At 37.3% G+C, this 25,175-nt stretch overlaps 1 protein-coding gene and 1 long non-coding RNA gene across 2 annotated transcripts in view; one reads left to right on the top strand and one right to left on the bottom strand.

The window, feature by feature from the left end:
- The window catches only part of Brms1l (BRMS1 like transcriptional repressor), a 39,451-nt gene extending 20,662 nt beyond the window's left edge, over positions 1-18,789 (bottom strand). Inside the window, exons 1-4 of the mRNA XM_003471890.5 lie at positions 18,487-18,789; positions 15,180-15,270; positions 10,429-10,556; positions 7,864-7,943 (exon numbers count right to left, since the gene is read on the bottom strand). Of these exons, the coding sequence (XP_003471938.1) occupies positions 7,864-7,943; positions 10,429-10,556; positions 15,180-15,270; positions 18,487-18,628 (441 nt within the window). The 5' untranslated portion in view covers positions 18,629-18,789. The remainder of the gene's footprint in view (positions 1-7,863; positions 7,944-10,428; positions 10,557-15,179; positions 15,271-18,486) is intronic.
- A 45-nt stretch (positions 18,790-18,834) lies between these two features.
- LOC134475544 (uncharacterized) lies at positions 18,835-24,833 on the top strand. The gene is made up of 2 exons (XR_010046716.1): positions 18,835-22,436; positions 23,282-24,833. It is a non-coding gene; the product is annotated as an uncharacterized LOC134475544 (long non-coding RNA).
- The last annotated feature ends 342 nt before the right edge of the window (positions 24,834-25,175 follow it).

Raw genomic sequence — 25,175 nt, 5'->3', positions numbered from 1 at the left:
TAAACTATAAAATACAGTGATAAAATCAGCATGGTACTGGCAAAGAAATAGACCTGAGGATAAATGAAACAGATTATAAGATGTAAACACTACTCCAAAGACACTCAGCCACCTGATATTTGACAGAGGCTGAACATGTTCACTGGAAGAAACATAGCTTCTTTAATAAATGGTGTTGGAAAAACTGACTCTCCACATGCCGAAGACTGAAACTAGATCCATGCTTATCATCATGCAATAAACTAAAGTCAAAATGGATCAAACATCTAAATACTAAAACAGAAACACTAAATCTACTGGAAGACAAGATAGGTAGAAGTCTTGGAGACACAGGAGTAGGCAGAGAATTCATCAACAAAATGCAAACCACACGGGAAACACTTCAAAGAATCAACAACTGGGATTTCATATTATTAAAAAGTTTTTGCACTTCAAAAGAAATCACCAACAAAGTGAAAAGAAAATCCACAGAATGGGAAAGAATTTTAGCCAGCAACCCCTCATTCAGGACTTATATCCAGAACATATAAAGAATTGAAAAACATCAAGCCCCCCAAATTCAAAGACCCTCTCCAAAACTGGGTTTTTAAGACGAACACACATTTCTTAGATGAAGATATACAAATGGCAAATAAATACATGAAGAATTGTTCACCATCACTGGTCCTTCAAGAAATGCAAATTAAAACAGCATTGAGATTTCAACTCACTCCGAAAAGAATGGCTGCCATAAAGAAATCAACTGTAACAAATGTTGGCGAAGCTGTGGGGGAAAAGGAACACTGCTCCACTGTTGGTGGCAGTGTAGACTGGTGCAGCCACTATGGAAATCAGTATAGAGATTCCACATAAGACTAGGATCAAAAGTTCCATGCAATCCAGCTATTCCTCTCCTGGGTATTTTCCCAGAAAAACAAAAGGCCATATCACAATGATATATGTGCACCCATGTTTACAGCAGCACAATTTGTAATAGCTAAATCTTGGAAATATCTGGCTTAATTTAAAAAAAAAAGTCTTCAGTGGCTTTCATAGATCTGCTGGCTTTTAGAAGAACAGATAAAACAGAAGAAAACGATAAATGAAGCAGTTATTGATTCCATGGCTTTAAGAAATGTGTAAGAAGTGATATTTAAGCATAATATGGCTCTGTGAACAATATTCTCAGAAGAACTAGAAGCACCATCCTACAGCAATCTGTGCACACCCATGTTTAAGGCGCCACAGTTGGTTTTCAGCCCAAATGCCCATCAATTGGTGAATGGATAAAAGAGATGTGTTTTTATGTAGTGGAGTACCACTCTGCCATAAAGAACGATAAGGTTGAGACATTTCTAGCTGAACTGATGCACCTTGAGACCATACTCTAAAGGGAAATAAATCAAACATATGTGTCAATACCACATTGTTTCTCAGGTGTGAGAAACTGAAAGTGTGAATAAGGACCAAAATGTAGACAAGATATTAGGAAATAGGAAAAGTGTTCAAATGAAAAGAGGAACTAGGGAGGGAAGAGGGGGAAAAGGAAGGGAGGGAAAAACAAAAATGAGAAAAGAAGGAAAAATGGAAACAAAGCTATTGTAAATAAGGAGTGGCAGAGAGGTTAAGGAAGGGTAGGGGGCAGGGAAAAAAGAATCAAGTATCACTTATAGATACAAATTTCTTATGATAAATGTGATCATTATGTATAACTGAAATGTACCAATAAACTTAATTTAAAAAGAAGTGGGGCTTTTGAACAGTGACAGATGAGTTCATAGCTGAATGTGCCATTAGGAGGCAGGGCCTGGTTGGAGGTGGGTCACTGAGCGTGTGATTGGGGGGAGGTGTCTCCTTACTTTCTCTCTGCTTCCTGTCTGTCATGTGTTGAACACCTTTTCCTCTGTCGTCCTTTTCCTGCCTTTGAGCCAGCTGACCATGCCCTGAAACTATGAGGCAAAAGAAATCTCTCTTCCCTCAGTTTGGAAGTGTAGGGTATTAGGTCATCAATGGGAAAGAGACTAGGGCAAAAATTCATACCACGGAAGTTGGGTCACTGTATGAGTTTGGAAGTGGTCCAAGAGAACAGTTTGGAAAGGCCTGAAAATGTCAGCGACAGAAACCCTAGAATGCTGTAAATCAAACTTGATGGGAGATTCTGTCAAAGTTCAGATCCAAATGCTGACATAAAGGTGGTTGGTAAACGCCCAGCTCAGGAGGTTTCCATGGGGATGAAGGACTTCATTGGCTGTTGAACTCCAGGCCATGTATGTTACATTCTGGCAGAAAATCTGTCTACATTTTGCCCATGTCTTGACACTTTGTGGGAGACTGAGATTAAAGTTGGTAGACTAATTAATCTGGTGAACAAACTTTCAAGGCAGTCTGATGGTCACCTGGTACTACTGGCTGCTTTTAGCCATATTTGTGGTAAAAGTAAAGAGTAAATCACAACACTAAATAACTGGAAAAGTTGCACCCCCCAAAAATTAATGTACCCACAAATTAGGTAATAGAAAGCATGACTGCTGAAAAGATTACCATTAAAAGAAGCCATGTAGGGGCTGGGGATTTAGCTCAGCGGCATAAGTGCCTGCTTGCAAGCAGGCAGTCATGAGTTCGATCCCCGGTACCGGTAAAAACGAAAAAGACAAAAAAAAAAAAAAAAAGAAGAAGCCACGTAATTACTTTGTATCAGGAAACGGAAAGATGGTTTAAGGGCATCTCAGAAATCAGCAAGACCACATTTTCCACAAGGTCAAGGGCACAAAATTGTAAAATTTTCATTTACTGATAGGCTCCTTACTTGAACATTGGTTTCCCAAAATTTGTTTCATAATGTTTAGCCATGCAAGCACAAAGAGGCTTCTCAGCAATGATCCAAGGGGACCCAGCTACTGTTTGATATCACAGCAGATCTTGACATCATCTACATAATGCTTGTTTTCAGGATACAGAATGCAAAAATTATAGGATTAAGGATCATAGAAGTTCCCACACATATTTCACAAGGCCTTGGAGATTAGGCAGTACACTCCAAAAGGGCAGTATATGAAGCTGTGAGAGTAAAGACAAAAGGGTAGTGAAATCATAGGAAATTAGAGATGTAGGAACATAGATTGTCTCCTGGGAAAAGCCACATGCAATGTGCAGGGCCATCTCAAAAGACAGGCCATTTGGGCTACAACCAGCAATGCCATGGGCTAACCAAGCTGAAGTTCACATCTTACCACAACTTGCCTTGGGTGCTGGACATGGAACTATACCATGTCACATTTGACCAGTTGGATTTCCATCTTATTTTGGGATTCATTTGTCCTCCTATTCCTGCCCTTTGCAAGGGAAGGTTTAACCTGTGCCATTGTATGCTGGAAGTATTTAACTTTTTTTTGGGGGGGGGGGAAACAAGGTCTTGCTATATATATAGTTCAAGCTGGCCTTAAACTCACTATGTAGCCCAGGCTGACTTTGTACTCACAGCCATCCTCCTGTTTCAGCCTCCTGAGTGCCAGGATTACAGGTGTGTGCCACCAGGCCTGGCCTCTTTTTAATTTTTAACAGAAGCTTACAGGTAATTCACCTTGAGTCTTAAATAATTTGAACTTGAGAGTTTTCAGCAATGCTGAAACTGTTAAGACTTTGGTGATTCTTTCAGATGAACAAAATGCATTTTGTAAAATGAGATGGACATGAATCTTTCAGGGCCAAGGTTAGAATGTTATGATTTAAGAACTAAAATGTCCTCCAAAAGCCTCGTGTGTTCAAAAGTGGGGTAAATGGATTATATGGGCACTATACTTGTTGCTGAGTACATAGCTGGATGTGCTGTTAGGGCTTCCTTATAGATGGGTCATGGGGTATAACCTGGAAGGATGTATCTACCAAACCAGTTCTCCCCTTCTCTCTGCTTCCTGCTATGGGTTGAGCACTTTTCCATCTGTCACACCACTTTGCCATTCTGCTTCTGCCTTAGAACCAGCTGTGTCTCCAGTCTGATTTCACTATTTGAAAAAAAAAATGGCATGGGTTTTTTTTTTTTCTTTTAGGAAATAAAGAAAACTAACTGAAAAAGAAAGCAAGAAAGAAATATAAGGATTAACAAACACACCATCACAGAAATTTTACCTATTACTCTCAGTAACTAAAAGAAGTAGACCAAAAAAATGAGTAAGTGTGGGGGTTATTATTATGCAAGCAAAGAGAAAATAGAGGGACACACACACTAAGGGTCAGGAAAATGGCTGCTGCCTGACCAGCATAAGCAGGAAACTTTTTGTTGAGATAAAAAACAAAGACACTTATATTATGCATGCTTGGAGTACATAACTTGATTATGTGTCCTCACAGGACCTCATGTTCTTATCTTGAGGTGATGTTTCAAAGTTTGCACTTTCTGCCAAGACACTGTTAACCAGATGTGGCCGGGATAAGACGGAGTCAATGTAGCTTCTCTACAAGTAATGGAACAATGAATTCATACTAATATAAGTAGATAAGTAAACTGAAAGTTTTGTGAGAATAAATGTTTGCATAGTTTCAAAATAATTCTCAAAATATTTATTTATTGCAATGGGAAAAATGAAGTTTACTTGGAGAAACCTGAAACATACCAATTAGGTTACCAAAACTGGAACCTATTAGAAGTGTGCACTGTCTGAGAGAATTCAATGAGACGAGAACAGCACCTCCACTGTAACGTGCTGTCAAAGATGCAAAATCTGATTCTATGGAGAATTAGCATTCAAAACTGAGGAATACCCTACAAAGTAACAGGTCTGACATTTTCAAAAATTCAAAAATCAGGGCAAGAGATGTAGCTCAGCAGCAGAGCACTCACCTACCACACACAAGGCTCTGAATTAAATTCCTTGTACTGGAAAAAAAAAAGATCAGTAGTAAAGAAAGGCTGAAAAATTACACCATACTGTAAAAGACTAAAAAAGACACACACTGGAGATTTAGCTCAGCGGCACAAGCACCTGCCTTGCAAACAGGCAGTCATGAGTTCGATCCCTGGTACTAATAAAAATTAAAAAAAAAGACAAAAAAAAATAAAAAAGAAAGAAAAAAAAAGATACAATAATAACTAAACACAATGATAAAAACTTCTGGACCACCTTGCTTCAAACAGTCCTATTGGAACAACTGCTAAAATTTGAATGGGGTCTAAGGATTCAGGTTTGATACGGTAGCAACCTGGCAGTGTACACTTTCTGGTTTTGATAACTATATCGTGGTTCATAAGAGAATGATACTTCTTGTTTAAAATACGCATTATAGGATCCACGGTACTGGTGCTGGATAATTTGCACTCATTCTCAGACAGCTCATAAAATACAGTTCTTTGTACTTTCTTGAAACCTTTCTCATTGTAAGACTATTAAAAGCTTTCTCGTTTTATTTTTATTAGTACATATTTGGCATACATAATGATTTCATTTGTTGCAGGGACTCAGTTTATATACATAACATATCTTAATTCTTTTTACTTCCCCTTCTCCTCCCTTCTCTCCCCCTCAAACAAAATACACTAACCACAGAACTAACTGCCTCAATCTTAAACATATACCTCTACGGAAAAGAAAACTACGGAAGATTCATACTTTATTTTAAGAACTTTGAAATGAAATTAAAGGCCTCTAAGAATTGAAAGTTAAATCTCATTTATAAACACAGAAATGAAACCTCAAAATAATGTACTCATAATGTGACGTTGACAATGCAGAAGAGAAAGAATCATTCCAGGAAATCTAAGGACTATTTAACATTAGCAAATGTATTAGTGCCACAACTCACATCAAGAGCAAAAAAAAAAAAACCCTGACTAATTCAATAGATGCAGACAAACCATTTAGTAAAATAAAACAGCTATTCATGATAAAAATTCTTAGACACTATGAGAAAATTTTCTTAACTTGATAAAAAATATTTATAATTCACCCCCCCAATCATACTTATTGGAAAACTGTTAGAAGAGTAAGAATATGACAACAGCCCAACATGGTGGTACATGCCTATAATCCCAGACTCGGGGAGGCTGAGGCAGGAGGATTGCTGTGAATTCGAGGCCAGCTTGGGCTACACAGTGAGTTCAAGGAGAGCCTGAACTACATAGTGAGATCCTGTCTCAAAAGAAAACAAAAATTTAAAAACAACATGACAATGATGAAGACCCTACCAATATCATAAAAGCAAATAAAACAAATAAGAGCGAGGAAGACCAGAAAAAACAAATTACCATTATTCACAAAGAAACATTATCATTTATATGGAAAATCTAAAAGAATCTAAATCATTATAGATAAAATATTAATATACAGAATTAACTTTTCTTTTCAAAATATAAAAAGCAATTTTAAAAGATTGTTACAAAATTCACAGTAACAATTGTAAGAAGTTTTTAAAATTATGAAACTGAAAGGTATAGAAAAATATTGTGATGCTTTTGCAAAAAGTAGCCAAAATACTACTGAAGAAAAGGAGAAAAAAACTAGAAACAAGCTAGCACATATGTGAATATCTGATATTCAAAGAGAGAACTGCTGAGTTGTTAAAAAAACATGGGATATAGAATAAGGTATTCACATTACCTATCCATCCATATGTAAAAGACAATAAAACTAGAACTATATACTTCGCAAAAAATTAAGGGTAGTTTAGTGACTCAAATGTTAAAAACAAACTTCCAAATTTTAAAAGAAAATTACACGCTGGGTGTGGTGGTACACACCTGTAATCCCTATGGAAGGCTGAAGCAAGAAGAATCATGAGTTCAAACTCAGCATATGCAACTCAGCAACTTACTGAGTTTCTGTCTCAAAACAAAAAATAAAATGGGCTAGGGATGTAGCTCAGTATGATGGGTTTAATACCCAGTACCACAAGAAAGGGAGGGATGGAGGGAAGGACAAGAGGAGAAGAAAAAGAAAAATGCGTATTTTTTACCTCATATGGGTAAGATTTAAAAAAAAAAAAAAAAACCCACAAACAAAAGATGATAAATCCAACTACATTAAACTGTAAAACCTTATTGCTTTCTAGTTACTGTGAAAAGATCCCAACATCTGAGTAAAATACATACATAGCATACAAAGCTTTTACATCCAGAATGTATAAAGAACTTCTACAAGGAGAAGATAGCCCAATACAAAAGCCACAGACATGAACAAACACTTCTTAGAGAATAAAATCCAAGGAGCTACTGAACACCACAAAAATATTCAGCCCAATTGTAATCAAGAAAATGAACTAACAAACTCCACCACTTTGACGCTTATCTGCTCTTAGCACAGGGTGCACTAAAGAGAAAGAGTCACTGCGAACTTATCCTTTTATGTCCTCAGTACATTGCTGATCTTGAGTAGATGTTATGAAAAGTTACCTGCAAAATTAGCACTGCTTTTAAACACTATTTGAAAGAAAGAGAATATATAGAAAAACACACTTATTTTGCACATAAATAGAAGATGCTTTACCTAAATAGAAAACTTATTTTACAGCAGCAGCTATAAAAATGTGGAAGTGGATTGGATGGTCAGAAATTAATTCTATATGCCAATATTGTAACTGCACAAACAGGTGGAATTTTTAGTCTAAATTTCCATAGTACACTAATTATGCTAGTATTTTTAGCAGCCAGATGATATAATCATCACAAAATCAAAAGTTGCAAAACTTCTAAAATTATCTCAGTTGTCTTTGATTTTTCCCTTGTATTGTATTTCCTACACAGCTCCCTGTACAACTATACTTTTTAAAATTTGCACACAAGGATGAGCTAAAATACTATTTAAGTTTCTTTACTAATTTACTCTTTAAATTACTACACTGATAAAAGGATTGAAGAAATGTCTTTAGCTTAAATGTTAAGCAAAATGACAGTACCTCACAATGCTGACGAGAGGCTTGAATTTCACATTCATATTTGTTCTTTACAGATTCTAAGCAGAGCTCTCTATAGATTCCTGCAACCAAACACAATTACTCTGATTATATTAGCAGTAAAGCATTTCATTATCATTTCCCTACAGGAATTCTGTTCTCTTCATATTTTACAGGATGAATCCATACAAAAGGGCAAGTCATTATAACTTTATCTTTAAAAAGTAAAAACAAAAGAGCTTATTTAAAATATCTATCAAAGAAAACCAGAAACTAAGAATTTAAGAGCCAAAAAGAAACTATACCGCTAATTTTTGTTCTTGCTTTACTCTCCTAAAGAATACAATAGGAATAAAAAGAATACAATAGAGAATGATCAAAGTGAAACATAAAATTCTTCTCCTATGAAAACTAATCCCTCAGGCTTCTCATAATAGAAAGACAAAATCTGGTTTTCACCAATCATATAAACTCAAAGTAACAAATGGGTACTATATTCCCTCAAAACCACTTTTTTCCCCATCTCCAGACACTGGGGGTTGAACCCAGGGCTGTTCCACTACTCAGTTACAACTTTTTTTCTTTTTTTGTTTTTTAATGGGAGTAATTAAACTCAGGATCTTGTGCTTGGCAGGCGGGGACTGTGCCACTGAGCCATATCCCCACCCCCTAAGTTACAACCTTTTTGAGGTAGGGTCTCACTAAATTAAATTGCCCAGGCTTGGCTATACCTTGCAATCCTGTGTCGCTGCCTCCCGGTGGTAGGATTACAGGTATGTGCCACCACATGCAGCTAAAAATACTATTTTAAAACTATTACTTATTTTTTCCAAGTCCAAAGATGAAATGTACAAAATGACATATGTATATATAAAATGATATAACAAAATCTATGATGTTCCAAGTTATCCTGAGAGGCCTTTGTAGAGAGAAAAGGAGCCAAATTAAGTTTGTCTTAAGACACCTACTATAAGACAAGCAACATGGCTCCCCACAAAATGGTAAGGAAAGAGTTCTAAATGTGTATGCTAAACTTTACACTGTAACTGACCCCAGAAATGGAATTTTCTCTCTCTGTATAGTAAAGGCAGAGGACAGACAGCTGCAAGTATATCATTAGTAACACACTCTTTGGAATCGAAAAGCAATGGTGGTCAAGAGTAGAAAAGTGAGTAATTCACACAACCACCATATTTCATGATCCTTCATTTTGTCTAAAAGAATATCAAAGAAAATGAGGGATGCTTTTACTTTTAAGGATAAGCTAAGTCAATATTCAAAGATAGTAGGTTAATTATCATATTGTCTATATACCTAATATTAAGCACTCAAGAATAAAATTTACTTTTAGGCTGGTTTTAGCACAAAAAGAACTTATTATCAACAATGACTTAGGTATTATTTAACAGGTACATAAGGACCCATTTGTGTCGCAACAAAGGAAAAAAAAAAAAACAGCAACTCCATTTATCAAAGTTCACATTTTAGTTCCACTATAAAAAAACCATAAACCAAAAGTGATTTTTTTTTTTCCTGAGACAGTGTCTTACTATGCTACTCTTTAGGCTGGCCTTAGTCTCAAGCAATCCTTCTGCCTCAGCCTCCCAAGTGGTTAGGATGACCAGTGTGTGCCACGATGCCCAGCGTCATAAGTGATCTTTTAATGGATACATCCTGTGATTACAAGTGCCAGCACACGGCACTGAGGCTGGGTCCCAACTATAAACACAACACTGAAGTTTAAGCACACAAATACAGTACATCTCACCTAATCAGAGCCATAAGTAACCAAACTTATCAAAATAAAAAGGATTATTAAGTTATCTGTTTAAAGGTTAATTCCTTGTTCTATAACATCCTAATCAAGTATTTTATTTTTTTAAATTTTACTTTAAAGAGAAAAAAGAAAACAGAAAAATCAAGAAGCAAACAAACCTAAAAAACAATAATCAAGCATTTTAAAAATTAATTTTCATAGATTAAAAAGCTAATCCTACTACTTAGGAAGATAAAACAGGAGAATCTCTTGAGCCCAGGAATTCAGGGCCAGCCTGGGCAACACATTGAAACTCATCATTAAAAAATAAATATATAAAAATCCTAATGACTCTTACCCATGAAAACAATCAAGACAACCTAATAACTTATTTCACAGAGAATTAATCTGTGATGGCAACAGTAACTTTTAATGAAAGTATCGTGGTTTCTAATTGCTTTACCAAATGTATTGGGTGGGGGGTTCCAGGAATCAAACTCAGGACCTCACTTAACTAAATCCCTGGCCCCTGCTTTACCAAATGTGAAAGTATCTTTTCAACTATGTTGTGGCAACGTTAGTTTTTCACTGTTGCTTTTAAATTTTCCCACAGCAGCAAAGAAAAATAGGGTTTTAATAAATGATTTAACAATGAATATAAAAATTTTTATAATGCAATGTAAATATATAAATATATCTGTAATCTCATCAACACTGAAAATATATTTTTAATCCCATCAACAACTTGAAAAACATCTTTTAAAGCTAAGGAGTGTAGAGTCTACTACATGAAAAAAGTTTCACTTTCCTACCTGCTACCTTGGTACGAATTTGCATGTTTTCTTGTAAGGTTGCCAGTGGTTCCAAATATTCTGGAGCTTTTCCAGCTATGACTTCTTGTAGTTTTGCATCCACCTGACTTAATCGTTCTTTATAAAGTCTTAACAAAGCAAAAATTAAGATGTTAATTTAAAAATCTCAATAAGAGCTAATAATTTGCCATTTCTATATAATACTATCCATATTTTAATAACCTATCAAATGTTTTTTTCTGCCTTGATCTCAAGTAGAGATCTCAATTGTATTATTTGATTTTGTATGTATATATCTATGACTTTTTAAATCAGTATCAGTTTTTAGTGGTTAATTCAAAATACAAATAATAAAATTTAAAACCAGGCACAGGGTATGTGTATATAGTTGCAGGTACTTGGGAGGCTCAGTCAGGAGGTTGCTTCAGCTCAAAAGACAGAGGCCAGGGGCTGGGGATTTAGCTCAGCAGCCTAAGTACCTGCCTTGCAAGCAGGTGGTTGTGAGTTCAATCCCCAGTACCAGAAAAAAGAAAAAAAGAAAAAAAAAAAAAAAAGACAGAGGCCAGCATAAGCAACTTAATGAGACCTCATCTCAAAAAAAAACCCCAAAAGCAAACTGGGGATGTTGGTACAGACTGAAACTCCAACACTTAAGAGATTAAGGCAGGAGGATCACAGCAAGTTCATGGCCAGCCTGGGGCTACATAGTGAGCTCAAGGCCAACCTGAACTACATAATGATACCAATCTCAAAAAAAATTTTTTAAATTTAAAATTTAAAAACAGAAGTGCTCAGGAAGCTGAGGCAACAGGATCATGAGTTGGATACCAGCTTGGGCTACACGGAGAATTCAAGGACTCTATCTCTAAATACAGAAAACAAAAAAAAAAAAACCATTCACACTTTTTTACTTTGAGACAAGATCTCACTCCCAAAGTGCTGAGACTATACAAATGTACCACCACATCCAGCTGTAACTCTCAATTACCTATTGTGTTTGTTTTAACTGAGGAGGGTAAATTAAGTCTAAGAGAAAAGTTAATTTATACAGACTTTGAAAGAAACAAGGGGGTCATTTTGAATAGATGAAACATTACCAGTTGTCAAAATAAATAATTCCCATGCTTCGCTCTACCTTTCCTGAAACACAGTCAGTACAATATCCAGTCTATTTAATTTTTAAAAAGAACAAAGAGGGAAATAAAGTGACAAATATAAACCAATGGCTTTAGAACCTGTTCACCTCGACCATGAATGAAGGAGCTTTCACAAAGTGAGTTATTCAATGGATAAAAAAAGCAAAAATTAGGCAAGGAGGTCCCCGTGGCCCCCATTTCTCAGTCCATTTGCAAACACTTCAATTTGCCAGCTCTCACAATATAGTAAGTTGGTTTGATGAGTATGTGAGACAACTCAGTGTTATTTTGGCAATAATCCTACAGGATAAAGCTAATTCTTTTTAGTAAGAAAATGCTATATAGTCATTCGCTATGAAAGATTCTTCTTCTAATTCTGATTTTGTGGCATTTTAAGGATGTCCTTGAAAAATTCAAAGCACTTTAATATTTGAAGATCATCATTCTGTACTGATTTTTTTTATGTATTACTTTTATCATATGCAAGCACATGTCATACAATGTGAGAAGCATAGCCTGTAGTCACCTCCAAAATAAACTACCAAGGAGAAACACAGAGCGTGCTGGTGTTAGTATAACCAGCAGCTGGCTTTTGAAAGGTTATAGAACTTAGTCTTCATATTAAATTCTGTTTTCTCTCTCTTAAAAATATAAACCAATACAACTAAGAAAATCAAGATTAATTATCTATAATTGATTTACCATTGTGATTAGCGTAAGACATGTAAACAATGATTCCTAAGAGGGAAGTTTGAGTGCTAACACAATAAATACTCTTGTTTTGTTTTTGTTGAGGTTCTTTAGCAGCAACCACAATACTATTTATAGAATTAACTGCCAAAACAATGCACTACCATATCTGGGTTAAATTTTTCTAAAATTTAAACCACAATGATAAACCAATGTATGAAATCAGGAAAGTATAACATGATAATTATAACAACTTTAGACAAAACACTAAAATCGTTACACAAAGAACAACTGTAGACCAGCACATTGAATGAAGAGGATCTATAAACTGATACTATTCTATGAACTAACCTTTAAAAGAATAGATTCCTCAAAATTTCCACAACCTGGGCCGGGGATTTAGCTCAGTGGCACAAGCACCTGCCTGTCAAGCAGGAAGTCGTGAGTTCAATCCCCAGTACCAAAAAAAAAAAAATTCCACAGCCTTGGGATTCAAGTACAAATTCAACAAAGCCAAGAACCATGATTCCTTCAGCAGCAACCACAATATTATTTAGATGCTCAATTAATGTTTGTTGGATGTTGAATACTAAAGTAAGTGGAAACCTGGATGGGACAGATACTTGTATTTGTTAAGGAAGGTGAAGAACTCGCTTTCCACCACTACACAAACTGTGGATGCTGAGTGTTCTGCATTATGAAGGGAGAGCTATTGTGCCCTGTGGTACCAGAATAGGAGAAGCAGAATAACTATATTATTGCTATTAGTATGTTTTCTGAACTTCTAAAGAAGACCTGAGACAGTTTACAGAGACACAGAGTATGACAGGATAAAAACAGAAAACAAGGCAACTAGAGCAAGAAGAAAAAATATGATTGTAAACCTGGTGTAAAAAAATGAGTTTTTTCTAAAACATGTTTCTGGAAACCAATTTCTTAAGAAAGGACCTTCCAAGATGCTGGTCATCATTCACTTTTAACACTTTTAAACAATAAAGCTGGTGGGTGAACTACCTGGAGACCACTGTAAGCCATGGGAGAGCAAAAATCAAGGCACTGCCTGGCCCAAGATGAACCTAATTCCATCCTAATCACTAAGTAGTTACAAAGTTTTTCTATGTATATACTAGAACTTACAGTAATCTTCATTTCTTGGCTAATCTAAAATACACTTTAAAAATTCAATAGGTACAACTTAATTGCATGAGAATCATCCATTTATAGGTTGCTTGAACTAAAATACAAAAACACAAATTTGATACTGTTTTCCAGAATGATCTCAGATGAACCCTCTATATTGCCCAAATAATAGATTCTTTGGGGATCTAAACTAATTTTAACTTAAAATTAGTAACATAAATCTTTAGAATAAGAAAATTATACCATGGTTTTCAAGGTCAAAATTTTACACTTAGTATTATTTTGGATTATTTACATTAATTTGTTGAACTAGCATGGAACAATATTTATATATTTACCTCTAATACCACTTTAAAAAGTTAAAAGGAAAATGATATAAATAGTTAATATGGCAAATAAAACTGTCCTATATTGTTCCTTTTTGTTGTTGTTGTTGTTGTTTTTGGTGTTCTTTTTTGCGACACGGTTTCACTATGCAGTTCAAATTGGCCTTGAATTCACTTTGTAACCCAGACTAGCCTCAAACTTACAGCAATCCTCCTGTTTCAGCCTCCCAAGTGCTAGGATTACAGGCATGTGCTGTCATGCCCAGCTTTCATCTATTTTAGTATTTAATCTATTTTAGTATAATTTCAGATATATTAAATGGGTTTTTACTGCCTACTTTTGGTCTCTTTAGGGAAATATAAAAAAAGGAAACAGCAAGAAAATTCTGTAGAATTCATAAACTGAACAGCCAGCTTCTGAATAATTAAGGTGTCCACATCATCAGAAGTTTCCCTCTTCCATTTACAATTCCTAGTTTGTAGTCATGCCTATGTCCTCGCCAGCAAGTCCCAAAATGAAAGCTCTCCTTTTTTTAAACTTGTAATTCCATCTTTTCTATATACATTGATTCTCTCAAATCACAGAGCCCCACTCTTGTGTTACCAATGTCACTTAAGGGTTCTGGCATAGGAGTGGGGGAACCAGGATCTAATAAGCACCCACCATATACCACAGCAAAGGCCCAAGAGTTTTACATATTGTTCCTCAATCCTTACAGATAATAGAAAGAATGCAATTATCACCTTAAACCAGCCATGAAAGCCTGGATTCAGAGCTTTAGTTTGTTCTACACTTTTCCTCCAAAGTAATATGCGTTAGTGGAAGGAACACAATAACAACAGCACTAGGAGGCAAAAGATCTAGGTGTGTTTAACAACTTCTGATTTGGGAATCTACCTTCCGCATCAGTTTTCTCACAGGTAAAATGGAGATAAGAGTGTCTTCCAACCTTACAGAATTGTTGCAAGAAGCAAACAAAAAATGAAAAACATGTAATGCACAGACTACCTGATGTAAGATATAAACATAACCTCTTTAGCAGACACAGAATTTTTTAAAAATACAGCAACATGGAAGACATTTTAATCACCCAACATCTAATAGAACTCTTACACTTAGGGACTGGGGATTTAGCTCAGCAGCATAAGCACCTGCTTGGCAAGTGCAAAGTCATGAGTTCAATCCCCAGTACCAAAAACAAAAACAAAAAACCATGTTAAAGAACTCTTACACTCTGGTTCACAGCCCACAACAGCTGCCTCAAAACTCTCTGCTTAGTTAATGAGGTAGGTAAACCTACCAAAGGGCAGGCAAGCTATAGTTGGAGCCTCTTTCAGATCAGTTAGTTCTGTGAAATACAAAAAGGAAAACAGTTCCTACAACATCATTGCTCTTGTGCTAGTAGGCATGTGACGCAATTGAGCTGGGTTATAACCACCTTCTGAAATTACTACTTACTGATCTTTGAGATCCGTAAACTGTTTTTCAAGATTAGACATTTCATCTAAACACTCCATCCTTCTTCTTTCACAGTCTTCATCATCCATTTCTATTTAAAAAAAAAAAAAGGCAAATATCAAGGACAAAATTAATTTTATGTTTCAACTACATCTGAGCTTAACTCAAATAGGAAACAAAACTGTAATATGAAGATGGATGTGCAAGGTCTACACAAAGTTTTAAGAGAAAGTAGCTCACATATGTAATCCTGACGCTTGAAATGCTGAGGCAAAAGGACAAGTTAACAGTCCCACTGGGGCAACTTAGGGAGACCATGTCTCAAAATAAAAAACAAATTTTTTAAAAGGACTGGGAATATACCTCAGTATAAAGGTTCTGGGTTTACTCCCCAGAAAGGGAAAGGGAGACAGTTATCCAAACAAATTTCCACTGAAGAATTAATCTAAAACATAGATGAGAATGAAAACTACAGTATGCTTTCTAGGCCTGCTCAGATTTACTCATTCATAAATCACGCCAAGGGACTGATTATAAGCTATGAGTATGAAGTAATTAACCCACTCTTGGTCTGTTTTCCATCCATTCATCAGAACTTAGCACCAAAAATGATTGTGTCCTTTAAAAGCAATTACATTGCTCAAAAACACTTAGAACTCTACTTTCAGAACTTCTATCATTGATGTGCTAGTCATCTAAACAAGAAACTCATCTCAATGTTTACCACAGGGTATCTTAGACTGCCACTTATGCCATCATTTTTCCCTCTTCCCTGTAAAGAGGAAAAAAAGGTAAAAGAGAAAAACAAACTTTTAAGGAAAGCAACTCTTAAATTACCAGGTCTGTCCAACATTTCATTTCTATTTTAACATCACGTTTATGCAACACATCAAAATAACTAAAGCAGATTGATCTGCATCTTGATCTTCATCAAAGAAAAGTCAAACAAAGGGAAAGATGTTTACTATGTGTATCTGTCTTTTAATTCTCTACAACATTTAAAATGTTTCAGGTTCTTAATAGTCTAGTATGTAACTATTTAAAACTTGATCCCTCAAGACGACTCACTTCCCATGTTCTGTACGGTTATTTCTCCATAACCTTATGATCTGTCCTATTCCAAGGCTTGAGAATAAAACTGCAAGTTCAACTTGCAAAATATATGGTAAAATAGAGATGATTTTACAAAACTGTGAAATATATTTAAGTAATTTCTTCTTTATGATTTGGTCTGTATGTTTGTGTGTTCTGAGACCAGGTTCTCACTATGTAGCCCAGGCTGGCCTCAAACTCATGGCGATCCTCTTGTTGCAGCCTCCCAAAAGCTGGCATTTATAGGCATGTGCCACTACACCGAACTTAAAATAATTTCTTTGCATTTAAAAAAAAATCTGACTAGTTTAAATTATTATAATTTTCACTAAATTTGTCACTCATTTTCTAGAATGATGGGAAATAATTAAAATCACAATTAATACAAAATCTGAGGGGACGAATTTTAACAAACTGATATTTTGTAAGATCCAAGGTCCCATCAAAAAAATCAATAATGAGGCGGCCACTGTTGGCACACTTATTCTAGCACTCAGGAGGCTGAGGCAGGAGGACCACATTGAATTGGAGGCCAGCCAGGGCTACATAGTGAAAGCTTGACTCAAAAAACAAAGTCAAGAATGGCCTATGGATGTAGCCAAGTGGTAGAGTGCTTGTCAAGCATCCTCAAGACTCTGTGCAACACTTGGAAATAAAAATGCTTTACAGATCTAGGAAATGGATTTGCATAAGTCTAAGTGTTCTTCTTTGTCTACATTCTCCTTTTGAAATCTTACCTATTCCTAGGTAGACGATAGATCTCTGAATTACTCTCCCATTAGAAAGTTTCCGGTTTGGGCATTCTTAATTATACCATCACTCAAAAGTAACATAACTAAAATATCTATCTCCATCTCAGACGTTTTACTTTTTCTATGTCTGCCATGGTACCACCATTCTCCTGTGTCCGGGTTCTCTTACCTTTGCTCCTGAACTTGCATTTATCATTTAGTCTAGAGCTTTCTTTAAAACCCTTCACGCCCATATTTTTCTTTCTCCATTCCTGGCTCAAGTCCTCCCAACCAAACTGGTTTTCTCACTCTTTTGAATAAACTCTGCCCTTTGCACTTTTCCTTACATTCCTGGTCCTCTAGGAGAGCACAACCATTACCACTTGAATTCAAATTCTTTCTTAGCCTTCAAGTTAACTACAGTCATTCAGTCTTCCTTGTTGACCACCCAAATCTGGAAATATTTCCTTTGCGTCTGAATTCTCACAGTATTTCTTATAGTTCAGCATTCATTTTACAATTAAATCAAATGTTCGGTTATGACCCCTCTTTAATTGAGACCAGATTATAATTATTTGTTTATAGCTCATCCTGAGCAGTGCCCAGGCTTCACAGAGAAATCACTCAGAAGTATTTATTTTTGGATGGTTGATTTATTGATTGAAATTACATCGTTCCATGGAGATTGTTCTGAATAGGAAACCTGAAAAGAAGGCATCGGATAATAGCAAACTGTCATTAACCCAAATTGGATCAAAACAAAGAAGTCAGTTCCATCGTCATAAGTATAGAAGGAAAAGAATCCTGGTATATACAAGTTCCATTCCTTTTTTAAAAGTCTGTGATACTGATCTGCCCTACCCACCCTCCCCACCTCCAAAAATCTGAAAACAGCCCAAAGTTTAGAAGGATTATGTTAAATGAGTTGGTTCTTCCTCTGCGTCTAAAGAACTTCTGGGAGAAGATATCACACACCGAACAACTCCCAAGATAGCACCGAAAGAGCACAGAGGTGATAAAGCGCTGAAGACAGGCTGGTTTGGAAGCGAAGGTTCACTGGTTCCACCCCGGCCACGGCCAAATATAAATTTACCGCCCCCTCGACAATCCACCCATGCAAGGAACAAATCGCAAAGGTGAAAATAAGAAGGTCGGTGGGCTGCGGTCTTCCAGCCCCAGCGGCCGGTCGTTCCCCGCCAGGGTCGGGAGCCCCAGAGCACTGCCAGGCGGTCCCAACAGTGGGTCTCATCCCGAGCGCGGAGCCACCACTCCCGGAGCCTACAAGCCCGGCCGAGGAGCCCAGCACAAGCACCCGACCCGCCAGGGACGCTATCCGAGGGCCGCCGAGCGCCGCAGCCAGTCTCCGCCCCCTCCGCGATTCTCCGCCCCGCGCCCCACAGGACGCAGCTGCCCGGCGTGGGGAGAGCGGCCTGTCGCGCGCCCCGCGCGGGGACTCCCGAGACCGGCCCCGCCGGTGCGCACACCTGAGCTATCGCCATCCTCCGACACCGACGAGCTCTCAGTGTCCTCGTCCTCGGAGCTGCTGCCTTCGTTTTCGGCGTAGTCCACCTCCATCTCATCGTGATGGTTCGTCTCCTTTTTATCCCCGCGGGAATGGACCGGCATTTTCCAGCCACGCCGTCGCTTCCCACTCCCGGCGCCCAGCTCGGCCACCGCCGCTTCAGTGAAGGACGCGCCGATCGCCCAGACCCACCCGGCGGCCAAGCTAGCTCAGAACCCCCTCGGCACCTCCCCGCCCCCGGCCTGGGCCTCACAACCTAACCCGCAGGCTCTACGCTGAAGGCTCTGCTATTGGTCGAGGCTAGGGGCGGGGTTTGCCCTGTTGGGCCCCGAGTGCCTCTCCCAAATGACGGCGCAGATCGTGGTGTATACCGGGAGTTGTAGTTCATGGCGCTCAGACCTGCAGGGACTGAGGGCTTCCATAGTTCAACAGTCGCAATCGCTGCTTCCCTCTGGACTTCAAGTCCCACAAGGCACAAAAGCTGACACAATAGATCACAGTTTATAAACTAAACAGAAACAGATTGTGCGAATTTGGTATGTGTGTATCCTTTTCCCGCCACGAGTCTGTCTGACCTCTAGCTATTCAAGATACCTGTGTAAGATGTCAGAAGACTGAGAGTTTTGCCTGCTCTTTGAGCCAGTGAGAACTGGAGAATCATCTCTTCTAACTTCATACCTTTACTACCTCTAGTAAAATATTCTATGGAATAGTAACTGTAGAAAAATAATTTGTACTATGCTGCACACACACACACACACAAATTTTTAAATTGTTATGGAACAATCAAAAGTACAGAGGAGCTTACGTCTGTTATTCCAGTACTAAAGAGGCAGAGGCAGGAGGATTGCCACGAGTTCGAGGCCAGCCTGGGCTACACAGTGAGTTCAAGGCTAGACCGAACTGCATAAAGGGAACCTTAAAAAAAGCGGGAGGGAGGGCATTTTATTATGGCATGTTTAATCTACTTTTGTTTTTGCTGTTGTTTTTGACCAAATGCCAGAAAACACCTCCTGTCTACTCACTACTGAGTAAAATCCAAGTAAGAAACTTTATTATGTAGTGTCAACCTACTTCTTTCCTTCTAACTATATTTTCCAAAATTCACCTCTTTATAGTTGCTAAGCCCATAGTTTCCCATTTCAATGTCTGCACATTCTGTTCATCCTGCAAACCCATTTATCTCCATTTCCTTTTCTTGACAACATCGTTACCAACATGTCCACCATTTAGGATACACCATCAGCCTCCTCCTATTTGTACTTGGCGACTTGGCACTTGTTTCTACTACACTGTATTGTGATTTGTCTAGCAAATGTTTGCCACTCATTGGATTGAGTTCCTAAAGACTATTGACTGTTATAGTCTGGGATGGAAATTCAACAGCCAGCAGTAGACAGGTAGATGAGGCTAAAAGATAGAAATCTTATATGAGTAGTATGGACTAAAAGGGGCAGCTGCATTGTTACTACCAGCTAGTTGTTATTACCTGAGAATTCTAGCCTAAAGGTGTCAGACCTGATTTTCAAGAGAAACTGAACATTTGCATCTCTAATATGTACTATCCACATTTGTAAATGTTCACTCAAGTGGGATTTTGTTTTGTTTCTTCAACTCCAGACCAAATAACATCTGTGAGTAAAATCCCTGGCTTCCATTAATCCTTGTATTAGCAGCTAGTAGAGTATATGCTACATATAGTAATAATTGCTTAGATTTCTGCCACTGTTTATGTGCCAAGCACTTTTATGCATGTTAAATAATTCATTTAATCCTTGAAATAACCCTAGAAGGTTATCATGTCTTTCATTTTATAAACGAGGAAACCAAAGTACAGAGCAGCTAGATTACTTGGCAAGATCAAGTAATGGGTCTAAGATTTGAATTTGGGTAGCCTGCATGCAACCTCTGGCATAGAGTGTGGTTTTCATGGGTGCTTTCTGTTTCTCCTCTTGAAACTGAAATAAAGTGGGGAAGAGGAGGTACATGTTCAAGCCTTGATTGTTCTACTAACCAGCTGATTAAATCAAAACATCTAAGCTTTTGTCAGTTGTAAATTGAGATATCTGCATAAATTCTCCTCTAGATCTAAAATTCTCGTCATTAAATTTATGTTGAAGGTAGACAAAAATACTAAGAGATTATCTGGGAGTGGTGGTATATGCCTGTAATCCTAACATTCAGAGGCCAAGGAAGGGAGGATCACTTGAGACCAGGAGTTCAAGACTACGCCGAAATTTATGAAATTGGTCCGATACCACTCACACATAACAGGCAACATAGCAAGACCTTGCCTCAAAATAATGATGATAGGAATAATGCAATTAAGACTTACATGTTTGTATTTAGATTAAGGGAGATGTTGTTCTCTCCTACCCCCACACAGATTTTGAAAAAAATGTATAGGGAATGTCAGAGAAACTATATAGAGAAAAGTTAGTGAGTGCATTTAGGAAACAATATTGTTGATATAAAAAATTAAATAGTATGAAGAAAACCAAATAAAGTATGGTGGCACATGCCTATAATCTCAGAGCTGTTAGAGGCTGGGACAGAGGATCACAAGCTCTAGATCCTGAGCCATTCAGCAACTTAGTAAGACCCTGTCTCAAAAGAAAAGTGAAGTAAATAAATAAAATAAAAAAGGACTGGGGATGTAGCTCATTGTGAAGGCACTGGATCCAATCCCCAGTAACACACAAAACACACACACACACACACACACACACACAGAAAGCAGAATTAAATTTCAAGACATTTAAAGAGGTAGTAATGATGCTATACACTTATGTAGCACTATTTATACATTTATTGATACCCGCTGGAACCCATGATCAGTTATTAGCAAACTCCCCTATATCTTCTTCTCTGAACCATCCCTTCAACTTTCTTGTCCTAAAGGAAATGCAGCCCTTCCTTAGGACCTTGCTCCTTTGTACTCCACCTATCATTAAACCTTGCCTTGAGTGAATGTATTCCTTGATTGTCACCCCCAGATTGTCACCAAAGAAATCAGATAATATCTCTGTTGCTGTCACCTGTGTATCTCCAAGGTAACTCCATGTCTTAGTTACTTTCTTGTTGCTGAGACACAATACCCAACACCCAAAGTTAAAAGGGGAAAGATTTAGTGTAGTTCACAGTTTGTAGAGGTTTCAGTTCATACTTGGCTGGCTCCAAGGCTGGATACATGGCAAAGAGACATCATAGAAAAAAAACAGTTCGTGGCAGTCAGAAAGCAGCAAAGCAGCCAAGTAGTGAAAAAGCAGCAAGTGACAACAGCAGGTTTCTTTCTGTCCCTTATTTTCTCTCCAGGCTACCTGCTCAAGGTGCATGGCACTCACATCCAGAGTGCTACTCCTACTACCATGAATGAATCCCAGCATCACACTCTAGATCCAGTCACCTCCAGAAAGTTCCACTTATGCCTGCATGAGGCTTTGGGGGGACGTCTAGATACAAGCCATAACACTCCCCCTCACTTTTTGAGATTATGAGCTCCTTGGCTCAGTGTCGTTCTAATGAGATTATCTTTTCATATTTCCCAGCCATGGTAATATTTATGGAATTGGTCCGATACCACTCTATTTCCTGTTGGGTAAAATAATTGTGGCATTTCTTTCTAGTACTCCCCCTATATCTTTTGAGAGTATAGTTTTTTCCTAATATGTTTTCTTGAATACTTTAACATTCTATAATACTGTGAACACCTAGAAAGTTAGTTAAAATACATTGCATGTGCTTGCTTCAGCAGCACACATACTAAAATATATGACAGAGAGCATTTCTCTAGGTTTTGTCAAATCTTAACATTTTACCATATTTGTTTCAGCTCATCTTCAATCCCAATTCTTCCCTGCCCTTTCCAGAGTAACTATGACATGGACTCTTGTGCTTTTGATTATCATGCAAGTATATGCTCTATTTTTACATATGTGTATATCCATAGATAATATGTAATATTGTTTAACATGCCTTAAAGTGCTTTTTTGTGGTAGTGGAGATTAAATCCATTAAATCCAAGGTCTTTGCACAGAACTATATCCACGACCATTTTTCATTTTGAGACAGGGTTTCACTGCATTGTCCAGGCTGGCCTCCTGTTGATCCTCTTGCCTCAGCTTGCTGAGCTGCTGGTACTACAGGTGTGCACCACCACACCTGGCTTAGAGGACTGATATTTCTAAACGATAGTATGTGATGGAAGTGATGAAGTAACTCTAATTCAGTTACTATTTTACCTGTGATAATATATTCCTTTGGTCAAATATATTTCATTGAATTACTATTACAAATAAACTATTTGCCTGTAATGTACATTTATGTTGCTTATTTTTTCACTATTAAAAATAGTTGCCTCACTGAACATGGTGGCATATGCCTATAGTCCCACCACTTGGGAAACTGAAGCATGATAGTAAGTTTGAGACCAGCCTGGGATACTTAGCAAATTCAGGGCTGGCAAAGACTACATATGGAGACCTGGTCTCAGGAAAATAAAATATACAAAGTTCCCTCAATGTACATTGTTGTATGGATCTACAAGAGAATTTCTGTGGATCAGCAATCTCTAAAATGTGGCACATCTATCTATCTAGGGGATTTATCCAAGGGGGCAAGGTGTTAAGAAAGAAAATATTAAAACTTTTATTTGTAGTATTTTAAATTTCAAATCGTTTTGATTAGATATAGGAAAACAACTATTCCATTTTTAAAATTCTGACCTACCTTGTATTCCTCTTTCTCTTGTTTTCAAGCTGCATGTCCTGCTCTGCAGGAAAGCAAACAGTTCCAAGCTCGACCACATGATGGGGCTGAGACACCAACTACACATTCGACAAACCTGGTCACTACTGATTGACCCAGGTTACAGTCTGGTAGCTGAAAAACAACAGGAGAAGTCCTAAGGCTACTGCTAATATCTTATATTCAAGTCAGAGTAGCATTTTCATCATTCAAACTTTAGGGGCTTTAGGGACCTACAGTAACAACTAGATGAGACCCAATTTTTAATTATGCCAGAAACCCTGATTTTCATTGGTTAAGAAAGAAATAACTTCAAGCATACTAGACAAGTGCTGTCTTATTTAGCTATATCCTCGAGCTATATCCTTATCCTTTTTTTTTTTTTTTTTAGTTTTGAGACAGGGTTTACTAAATTGTCCATGCTAGCCTTGAATTTCTATCTTACTTCCTCAACTTCCTGAGTAGCTATGATTAGACATCTTCTTGAGTCTTGTCTGTTCAGGCCTTCTGCCCATTTTTAAGTTAGGTCGTTTGTTAAGTTTTAAGAATTCTTTGTATATTTTGAGTAATATATAAATATATCTTGTAATATGTTTTGTCTCCCAGTCTGTGGCTTGTCTTGTGATTTTCTTCACAATGTATTTTAGACTGTAAATTTTATTTATTTTTATTTATTTTCTTGAGACAGAGTCTCACTGTGTAATTCAGAATGGCCTTGGTCTCACCACGTAGCCTGGATTGGCCTCAAAATCGGGGCAGTCCTTTTATATCAGTTTCCCGAACGCTGGGATTACAGGTGTGTGCCACTACACCTGGCTACATTTTATTTTTATTTTTTGAGACAGTTTCATTATGTATTTCAGCCTGACCTTGACCTTACTACATAGCCCAGAGTGGCCTAGAACTCCTGACAATCTTTCTGCCTGAGTGCTGAGATTAGATGTATACCACCACGCCTAACAAATTTTAATAAAGTCCAACTTACTAACTTTTTTCATGGATTGTGCTTTCAATGCTGTAGTTAAAAACTTAACCAACCAAAGGTAAGCTAGATATTTTTCATATTTTGTTCTATAAGTTTTATAGTTTTTCAGTTTACCTATATATATTCTCCATTTTGAATTAACTTTTATTAAAGGTGTATGGTCTGTGTCTAGGTTCTTATTTTTGTAAGTACATATAAAAATGGATGTACATGTCAGCACTCTTTGTTGAAAGAGTATTATTTCTATTTATTTTTTCTTGTACTGGGGATTGAACTCATGACCTTGCGCTTGCAGGCAGGCACTTACGCTGCTGAGCTAAATCCCCGGTGAAAGAGTATTATTTCTCCACCGAATTGTATTTTAGTCTTTGTCAAAGATTAGTTGACATATTTGGGTATGTCTACTCTGCTCCACTGATTACTGGATCTATTCTTTCAACAATACTATACTATTTGGGTACCACAGTTGTATTGTAAGCATTGAAATCAAGTTGAATGAGTACTTCAACTTTGTTCTTTTTTGGAACTGTGTTGACCATTCTGCATTTTCTGACTGTCCATATAAACTTTGCAACTAATGTGTCTATATCTACAAAATAGCTTTCTGGGATTTTGATTGGTATGCTGAGCGTATGTATCAAGTTAGGAAGAATTAATATCTTAAAATTGAGTGCTTTTTTCATTTATATCTTGACTTCTTTTATCAAAAATTTGTGTCATTTTCACCAGTAGGGTAATTGGTAAGACTCCTTAGAGTACCTCAATAATACCAATCCTGAACAAAGTATTTTACAAAGTTCTGGTCTTTATCTTCATCACTTGTTTCGGGTCTTAACTTTCCCATTGCTAAATTTGGATCCTTGCCATCTGTGTTCCATATGACTCACCTGGTAAACATTATGCAACTACTCTTATCATTT

The sequence above is a fragment of the Cavia porcellus genome, unplaced genomic scaffold (genome assembly GCF_034190915.1).
Source record: "Cavia porcellus strain 051 isolate PalLab524CR breed Dunkin Hartley unplaced genomic scaffold, mCavPor4.1 scaffold_1, whole genome shotgun sequence".
NCBI lineage: Eukaryota > Metazoa > Chordata > Mammalia > Rodentia > Caviidae > Cavia > Cavia porcellus.
Note: the sequence above shows the minus strand (reverse complement) of the source record. Positions and strands in the feature narration are given on the sequence as shown.